The sequence below is a fragment of the Seriola lalandi genome, unplaced genomic scaffold (assembly GCF_002814215.2).
Source record: "Seriola lalandi dorsalis isolate HSWRI2012SDOR001 ecotype SW California unplaced genomic scaffold, Sedor1 jcf7180002054655, whole genome shotgun sequence".
NCBI lineage: Eukaryota > Metazoa > Chordata > Actinopteri > Carangiformes > Carangidae > Seriola > Seriola lalandi.
The window spans coordinates 479,009-488,880 of NW_019525208.1; the positions used below are offsets into that span (position 1 = coordinate 479,009).

General features: G+C 47.6%; 1 protein-coding gene across 1 annotated transcript in view; it reads left to right on the top strand.

Moving 5' to 3' along the window:
• LOC111665591 (transcription factor COE3) overlaps positions 1–9,872 on the top strand; it is a 138,388-nt gene that overhangs the window by 100,280 nt on the left and 28,236 nt on the right. Inside the window, exon 11 of the mRNA XM_087177797.1 lies at positions 8,337–8,425. Within this exon, the coding sequence (XP_087033923.1) occupies positions 8,337–8,425 (89 nt within the window). The remainder of the gene's footprint in view (positions 1–8,336; positions 8,426–9,872) is intronic.

The window sequence follows — 9,872 nt, forward strand, 5'->3', positions numbered from 1 at the left end:
CCCCACTCCACTCGCCCCAGCTGCAATCGATGCTCATAGAAATTTCATGAACTTTAAACTGTGATTGACAGGCAGCTCAGGCCCCCCCGACCGCCACGAAGCCCGGGCCCTGACACATGGGGGGGGGGGTTATAGAGTTGGTGGGGGCAGGAAACAGTCAGAGGGTTTTCACAATAAATAAATAAATAGGACAAACAAATATAGATGAATATAGGCTGTATATGAATTCAATAACCTGCAACCTACATGTTTAAATGGATTTAGGAAACAGAACTTCAAACAACACGTGGGAATAAAATAAAAATAAAAGTGAGAAGATTCTCAGAGTCTTGAATCCTGAGTCTCAGTTCTTGTTCAGGTTCAGCTCTGCTCAGTCGTCATGTCTGTCCTCTCCTGTTGACCTCGTCACACGGTTGAACTGTGAGGGTGGAACATCTGGAACGTGACACCTGATGTGAGGAGACGTCACTGAGCGGCGATCTCACGGCGCTAATGAAACAACAGGAGCGGCTCGTCTCGTCGTCTTTGATCTGGGCGCTCTGCTCTTTTAATAGACAGCAGAAGTGTGCTCTCCGCCGGGGGAGTTCCTCCCCCCTCAGCAGAGACGCACCACATTTCATATATCAAAGAGCACTGCTCCACTTAGGGAACGGGGACTCGTGGAACTAATGTCAGGTAATTAGCTGTTTCTGTGGGGGCATTTTCGGCCACCACTCCAGAAAATAATAACTTCTCAGGTGGGGGGCCTATTTCTTTGAGGCAGTCCTCTCCTCCTCAGCCCCGCCGCTCGGCTCTAATCACGGGGAGGTAATTATTCGCTGATTAACATGCTGGATCTGGGCGGATGTTCCCTCTAATCACAGTGGTCGTTGCGTCAGCGGCGGCTCTCGGAGGAGGAAGCAGAAGGGGCGTTGGCGTTCTTCTGTCACTCCGGTCCCGAGAGCCGCGGGACGACAGGAGGCGAGATGTTCATCTGGGTTACAGAGACGACGTGTCTGTCCCCAGACAAACAGAGGAGTGAGGACGAGACCAGGTTACCTGCAGCTCTGAGAATACCTGGCAGGTGTTGGGGGAGGGGGGGGGGGGGGGGGGGGGGTCTCATCATTTGTTCCTTAAATCACTTAAATTACCTTCATCTGCCGCCACGAGGAGCGGAAACAGTCCAGCTGTCACCGCCGGCTCGTCTACATCTGATCTCATTATGACTGTCCCTCTAATGGAGACATGAAGCACTGTGTTCAGGGAGAGACCAGGACCAGGACCAGGACCAGGAGAGACCAGGACCAGAGACCAGGACCAGGAGAGACCAGGACCAGAGACCAGAGACCAGGAGAGACCAGGACCAGAGACCAGGACCAGGAGAGACCAGGACCAGGAGAGACCAGGACCAGAGACCAGAGACCAGGACCAGAGACCAGAGACCAGGAGAGACCAGGACCAGAGACCAGGAGAGACCAGGACCAGGACCAGGAGAGACCAGGAGAGACCAGGACCAGGACCAGAGACCAGGAGAGACCAGGAGAGACCAGGACCAGGAGAGACCAGAGGAGTGTGTTGGAAATAAATAAAAAAATGAAACTACTCTTCAGTGGGAACCAATGAGCTGAGCGCCACGGACAGGAGGGAAGAGTTAAGAGACGGACTGACACAGTTTAGATCAGTAGAAGAAGAAAACTGTAAAACAACATCAGATGTTTGAGGCTTCGTGTGGTGAAGAGACCGAACGCAGCGTCTCGTTGTTGTTGTTGTTGTTTGTGTCCCCTCCTCTGTGCGACGACTGACTGATGAATTGAAAGTGGAGGAATAAAACAGCAGATCAATAATCTGCTGAAGAGATGCATCCTGGGTGTTATGGCGGCGTATCAACAGCCGACGCCAGTTGGCCACTTGACAAGCAGCAAAACAAATCAGCCCGTCCACTTAAGGCTCAGCATGTAGTGCATCTGTCAGACCCCACCCCCCGGAGGAAGTGAGGAATCAGCAGCAGCGGCGATCCGCGGGCAGCAAGGCCAAACGCCGCTCTGACCTGTATCAATCATACAGCCGGGGGAGCCAGGAAATTGCGGCACATGTTGCAGCGGGATGGAGACGCGTCTTGAAAGGTGTCGGGGGAGTCGCCACTCAGCGGCGTGTTTCATATGGAATATGGAGTCTATTTGAAATGATAAGTGTAATACAGGAGCAAACCACGCAGAGCCGCAGCAGATAAAGTCAATCTGCGGCTCATCGGGGACATGACTGCGCCTTCCACAAGGCCATCAGCGCACAAACAAAAAGGTAAAGGTGAGCGGGGATCCCCCAAAGTGCATATTTCATCTCCGGCTGGTAAACACGGACAAAAACAGATTCGCACTCAGAGAGCGAGCGAGCGGCGCCGCTGAGAAGCAGCAAATGAAAAATAGCGAGGGATAAATAAATGTAAACAGTTGTGAGGAGCAGGATGTAAACAGAGGCTTAGTGAATGTATACATGCTCCTCTGAAGCGTGGAGGCCTGGTGGATTGTGGGAGCCGCGGCGAGCGGGTAATGAGCTGCAGAGATGTAGCAGTAATCCAGCGTCCTCCCTCCAGAGCTCTGATCCTCTGATCCGTTATCAGCCCAGTGATCTGAGGCTGAGCAGAGAGGAAGAGGAAGCTTCCCCCTCAGCTTCCTCTCTTCCTCTGTCACTGACTCAGCACAGGTGAGACTCACCTGAACTGACTGTCATTTCAATCTTAACGAGCTCGTTTGGGAGTTTTATCTTAAATTTCAACAATTTAATTTCATGAAGGTTTTTATACAAAGACCAGGATCCAGTGGAGTCCAGAGAGCCCTGAGGGCCCCCCCTCTTTCTCTCAGCTTCATCCATCAGTTAGAAGAACATGGTGATGTCACTCAGTACTGGTCAGAAACCAACCAATCAGACGATCAGACAGGTTGTAAACAAACCTCCAGGTCTTTCACCTTCAGCAGTTTGTTTTGAATAGTTCCATCTGGACGTTTTCATTGGCTCACAGCGACAGCGTCGACGCTGTGAGGCATTCAGCGGCGGGTCTGGGAGGGTGCAGGGTTCTGGATGTGGTGGTCCAGGTCTAGACTCTGGGGGGTCAGGTTGTAAAGTTTCCCGTCTGTGTCGTGTCACTCTGTCGTGTCTCCGACTTTGACCTCTGACCCCTCTCAGGTGGGCCGGTTGTGTCTGACTGTGTGAGAGGAGCCATGCGTTACCATGGGAACAGGCTGTTGGACGGAACCTGTGATTGGTCATTGATCGACTTTGGTAATGGGTTTGGACGCAAAGGCTCCTGGGAAAGAGACCTGCGTTGAAGCATTTAGCCTGCTCTTATTTTGAAAGGTGCGAATACAAACAAACTTGAGACGTTTTGTTGAAATCACCATCAGCTTCCTGTCGCTCTCATGGTGTTTGATTGACAGTAACTGAGACATCATCCACTTCCTGTCGTGTCAAACAACAATAAAGACGAAGACAGATTCAGTGACTGAAGCAGCTTTTACTATTTCAATTATTTTATTATTATTTATTTAATTCATGATGGGAAATAAAACTCAGAAAATATAGTTTAACTGAATTAAGGAAATAAAATAATCCAGATCAAATTTTATTTTCATTTATTGAGAAGTTGATTAATAAATTCTCGCCTCAGTCTCTTTTTGTCCGACCAACATCCCATAATATTCAATCTATATATTGAATGATATAAGCAGAAGAAGGGAGGACAGACACATATTTTATATACGTGACACTTTCTTTAATGTGACGGACGTAAAGACTCAAACAGGATCCTCCTCCTCCTCTGACCTCCTGCTCGCTGCGTCTCCTCTCATGCTGCAAATCCACCGTCAAGAAATTAGTTTATGGTGTAACCTGCCCCCCCACCCCCCACCCCCCCCACCACAGTCACTTAGTCGCCTGATAACAGAGCGCTCCACTCAGCAGGACGCCGACCAACCGTTTGATCACTTTCACAGCGAGGAGAGAGAGAGAGAGAGAACCAACCACAGAGGGCGATAAATACTTGATTAAATATATAAAGAAACCCCCCCACCACCACCCCCCACCTCTGAATTATCTTCCTCTCCTCCTTTTGTGATTTATAAAAAACATCAGACAGCAGGAGAAAAGCTCCTCACACAGAGAAAAGAGAGGGAGAGAAAAATCAATACAAATTACGATGGAGAAAGTGGCACTGATGCCTGGAATTGCAGCATATGTTTACACTAAATCAGGCAATCTGTCTTCATATGGGCGGTGTAATGCGTGGGGGGGGTCAGGGTTCGCGCTGCCAGCCGCCGCTCTCCAATTACTCGGGCTCTTTGCAGGGAGGCAGCCGGTATCGATTGGCTGGGAGGAGCGCGGGGCCCTGCAGGCAGCCAATGGGGCGCTGGGGTCAAAGTGCAGCGAGATTTTAATAAGGGGACGTAATGGGCTTAATTTCTGCAGAGGGAGGGGGGAGGGAAGGGGGGGTGGACTCTGAGCCGCCTGTCCAGAGGTTCATTAAAAGCCTCTGTCTCTGTCTTTGTGTCTCCCTCCGTCTGTGATCTGAGCAGCAGATCGTCTCTGAGGAGAGAAGGCTCCTCGTGCAGGAGGTCGCCGGTTCAAATCCCAGCACGAACACACGGCTAAACATGTACAAGACATGTACAAGAGTCAACAACCACCAGTCAGACCTCGGACAGGGAGAGTCCAGACTCCAAAATATAGAAGAGATATTCATAATAATATTCATAATAATAACAATATTCATAATAATAATAATAATAATATAGAAAAAACATAAAATAGACATAAAAACATGTTGATGTAAAATGAAAAACATTAAACACTTGAAGGTAAAATTAGATAAAATAATGAATAAAATAATGAATAATTAAAGAAGAAGACGTTTAAAAGAAGTGCTGAAAAGCAAAGTGCAACATTTCAGAGCGAGTGAAAGGCGAAGTGAAGAAATTAGTTTTTATCTTTTAAAAACAGCTGACCTGTGATATCTATATCTATAGATACAGACAGGGCGTAGTCTCCTGAGTCACTCCCCTGCTCTCTGTCCCACTTCCTGTCTCTCTACACCTTCCTGTCAAAGACTTACAAAATAAAACACTTTAAAAGAAGTTTGGAAAGAATCATCATTGAACCCTAAAAGAGGAAAGAAGTGTGACGCAGTATAATGATGGAAACACTGTAGGATCTGTAGTGATGTCACTTTCTGCTCCAGTCAGCTGTTCAGTGTAAAGAGTTTGTCTTTAACCTGAGTGACTGTAGAGACTAGTATCACCTGAAGACACACACACCTGAGCAGTCACTACACTGAGCATGTGCGAGCCGGTGTGACCTCATCCTTTACACAGGTCTCAGTTTCTGTCCGTCCAGACTACAACACAACCCCAGAGTTTTCAGAATAAAACACAACCCCAGAGTTTTCAGAATAAAACACAACCCCAGAGTTTTCAGAATAAAACACAAGCCCAGAGTTTTCAGAATAAAACACAACCCCAGAGTTTTCAGAATAAAACACAAGCCCAGAGTTTTCAGAATAAAACACAACCCTAGAGTTTTCAGAATAAAACACAACCCCAGAGTTTTCAAAATAAAACACAACCCTAGAGTTTTCAGAATAAAGCTGGTCCAGTCGGGAGTTTTAAGTGTTTTCGGGGTTTGAAGAGTCGTGTGGACGTCGGGAGGAAACGTAGGAAGAGAAGAGTTTTAAAATGAAAATGTAATCGTGTGGACGGAGACGTATTTCCACTTTAGTCCCGGTGTCGTCACACGGACCATAAATACCTGCTGGTACCTGCAGAGTGGAGGGGTCGGACCTGCAGTAAGTGGATCTGTATCAAAGGCCACGAGGTCACAGATCAGAAACCTCCTCCTCCTCCTCCTCAGATACAGATGAAGAGTTAAACCCCCCCCCCCCCCCCTATCTCTCTGAGTGTAAATGGGTTTTTTATTCAATCACAGCAGTTCCCATCGTGCCTTTCACTTGTTTTATAAGTTGGGATGTATGTACGCGGCGTCGAGAGGCAACAATCCGGTTTGGGATTCATCGCTGATTGCTGCTCGTGTCGTCCTGATGCATTATCTCCATTCATCCTCCGCTGCTCTGCATCCCCCCAAAAAGTCTCTTTGGGATCCAACAATGAATCCCTCTTTCACCGGCGGCGGGCGGAGGTAATAGATTCAGGCCACGCCGCTCTCTGCTTCCTCTCAGGGAGGCGGGGAGGCAAGAAATCCAACATGGAAGCCTGCGGCGAGGGCCACGTCCCTCAGCGCTCTGTCACCCTTCAGATATCATCCCCACCCCAGTCGCAGCCTGAAAGCCCTTTTTCTCCTCCGCCTTCCGCCGCTCGAAACGAGCTCCGACAAATTTGATTTAGCAGCTCGCGCTCGCCCATTCCCGGGGAAAGAAAACAAATATTGTTATAATGGTAATAACATCTATTTGGAGCGCCGGCGACAAACGGCGGCGGGGCCCTTTGAAGGAGACCCCTCTGCGCCGCTGTATAGCTGCCTTATTCTTATTCATGAAAGCCGCGGTTATGCATATTAGCGCAAACTAGCTATTCTACTCACCGGCATTTGGTGTGTCAATCATCCTTACAGAATACAAGAGCCAACGCTGACAAAAGCCGAGTGGCCGAGATCGGCTGACAAATTGTCCCCAAAGTCAAATTTGACAGCCTTTTATGATTAATGGGCTTGATTATGGAGAAGTATCTCCCCCAACTCATTTCCGGGTGTTTCTCCTGCTCCGCTCGCTGCGTGTGGAGGAGGAGGAGGAGGAGGAGGAGGAGGAGGAAGAGGAAGGCAGAGTGTTTGTGGAGGTGAATGAGTGGAGGAAAGAAAAAGAGAAGAAAGGGGCTCAGTGGAGGGAGGCGGGATTGAATTAGTGGTGAAAAGGCGAGAGCGAGGAGGACAGGTGGAGTGTGAGGTCTCACACTTAATAAACAGCAGGAAGATAAGAGAGAGAGAGAGAGCAGCTGACACTGCTCTCTCTCTCTCTCTCTCTCTCTCTCTCTGTTAGTGGTCACTGTTAATAAGAAGCAACACGCTGAAGATCAGAGAGTAAAACCTTCATCCTGTAACTGCACTGTAAAAAATAAATGCATCGTCTCTAATGTACCACACAGATATTTATATTATTATTATCATCATGTCAGGACATCATCATCATCATCATCATCATGAGCTTTATTTGAACAGCACCTTTCAAACACAATCACAAACTGCTTTACAAGATAAAACGAACAATAAGAAATAAATGTTTTACATCAGGAGAGAGAAACGTCACAACGAGGTGTAATTTCAAAAAATGAGATAAAACAGTGTAAAATAATTAAATGAATCAACAAAAAACAGAACGATGATTTAATATAATAATACATTCAGATTCAGACCCCGAGCCCTAAACACAAACACACACACACACACACACACGGTGGTTAGATACAGATGTTTGTTTAAAACATTATGAAACAGATAACAGGAAAGAAGATATATTTCTAATCTTTCTCCTACGTGTGAAACAGAGTCTGAGTCTGTTTTGTTAAAGATCAGATGAAACTTGTACATTTATCTATTCAGACAAAGTTCTGGTTGTTTTGTTCAGTATATTTCTTTGTGTTTCATTAGTGTCGGGTGATTGGACGAAGGTGTGACTAGTTGTTTTATTTTTGGGATGATTTGGGCGGGGCTTGTCCGGCGTGGCGAGCTCAGCAGGATGTGGTTTTCACAACTTGTTCGTCTCGTCTGTTTTTAAAACTAAAATGGTCCCAAAGAGGTGATGCTGTGTTTGTTGAGTCGGACCGACGGCTTTAACAAATGTCTCAAGTGAAGGATGAAATAAAAGAACTGTGGTTTCCTGTCAGAGACGTCAGCTGATCCTCGGAGCTGCTGCTTCCTCCTGGTGGAAACCAACATCAGCACTGAGTTTCTAATGACGTTTGATTCATTCACTTTGAATACGAGACTCTGTTTCCCTTCTTCACTGAAGATGAACGTGTCTCTTCTGTCTGAGCCGTGACTCCTTAAATATTTAATTCATTCCTAAACGTTACAGCAAGTTCATACACAGTCTGAATATAACTGTGATTTTTATGAATGAGGATTCTGAGGATTCCTCGAAGGCAGCAGCACATCTGGAGCAGATGTGTTGTGTTCAGGTGTTTGTTGATCCAGATTTTCAGGAAATAGTAAATCTCCTCATCTCTGCAGGTTTAAAGATCTTCTTCATTCTGTTTGACGAACTGTGTGTGTGTGTGTGTGTGTGTGTGTGTGTCAGCTCGAGTTCATCTCTGTTCCTAACCGCTGCTCTCTCTCTTTCTCTCTCCCTCTTGTTCATCCCACAGCCTTGAACGAGCCGACCATCGACTACGGCTTCCAGAGGTTACAGAAGGTCATCCCTCGCCACCCCGGGGACCCCGAGAGGTTACCTAAGGTCAGTGGAGACGAGTCATTAAGTCGCTGCTGTGTGCGCTCGCTCGGGTCAGAGGTCAGAGGTCAGGTTCAAGGCCGGGAAGTTTGTGTTGTGTGGCAGGTAGGACCCAGAATGCACCTGTCAGTCAGAGTGTGTAATCAGGTTTTACAGCCACATTAAAGGCAGGTGGAAGCTGAAGTGGCAGTTTGTCCCTGTGTGGCTGCCGTAGACCACCTGCACCGCTGACTTTAAGGCTTCTTGTGTTATTTAATGCAGCGCAGGACCCGAGCGGAGCTGCCTGATTGGATTTGTTGGTTCTGCTCAGTACACTCTTGGCAGCGGCGGCGCTGCTCGCTGCCAGCGGGGCAGATTGTTCCCGATCCTTCAAACAGGGAACAGCTGTTTATGGGAGCAAATCCTGCCGCCGCCGCTCGCACTGCGTTTTGTTTCCCCTCGACTGGCGGGGACCAAGCTTTGGACGGCGTGAGGCGGCGAGGGGAAGCCGCGATGTGTGACCTGATGAATATGGAGAGTCAGGACGGAGCAGGTGACTAGAGGTGACTCCTCTGGATCCCAGATTATTGATCATGTATCAGATATCAGCTTCATCCATCATCTCCTCTTTCCTCTTCTTCTTCTTCTCTTTCTCCCTCTTTTCCTCTCTCTGTCTCTGTGAACTGAATTTCTCGAGGTGTTTGTTGAACAAAGAAGAAGTTTAGAGACGTTCTCTCACTGTGACGTAGATCATCAACAACTTCCTGACACTTTCTTTATTTACTTCTTCTTCCTTCACGCGTCACGTTCTTCAGACGAACACAGACTGACCTCACGTGGTTCATGTGCGTTCACAGTTTAATCTGAAGCCGGTGCAGGAGGAAGATTTTCATCTGTGGTGAAATAAAGAGAAAAGCAGCAGAAGCACATTTAAAAACCCATTAAACAGCAGCAGCTGGAAAGAGTCAGTGAAGAGAAGCGAGTGTGATCCCAGTTAATGGAGTAAAAAACACAGAAACGCTCCTTTAAGATTCATGTAGAAAAACATCAGCAGTGAAATCTGTAAAAACAGACACGATCCTGGTTTGAGCTCCTGTCTTTACACACGCACACACACACACACACACACACACACACACACACACACACACACACACACACACACACACACACACACCCACCGTGCAGCCGTCAGGTGCTCTGGTTAGTATGAAGAGATTATTTTGGCGGCTGCCGACTGTGAGGCTAACTGAGGCAGATTCTTTGAGGCAGCGAGCGGCGGCGGCGGCGGCGAGCATCAGATGGGCTCTGACACTCGAAAGCAGCTGCCAAATTGAAACCATTTATCAAAATCTGACATCGGAGATCCAGTCACCAAAAAAGCAGTTTATTTGTAAATTGATACTAATAGTGAGCATACATTGTCTGGCCCTTTGATGGCCTGATTTGCAGCCAGAGTGGGACGTCAAACACA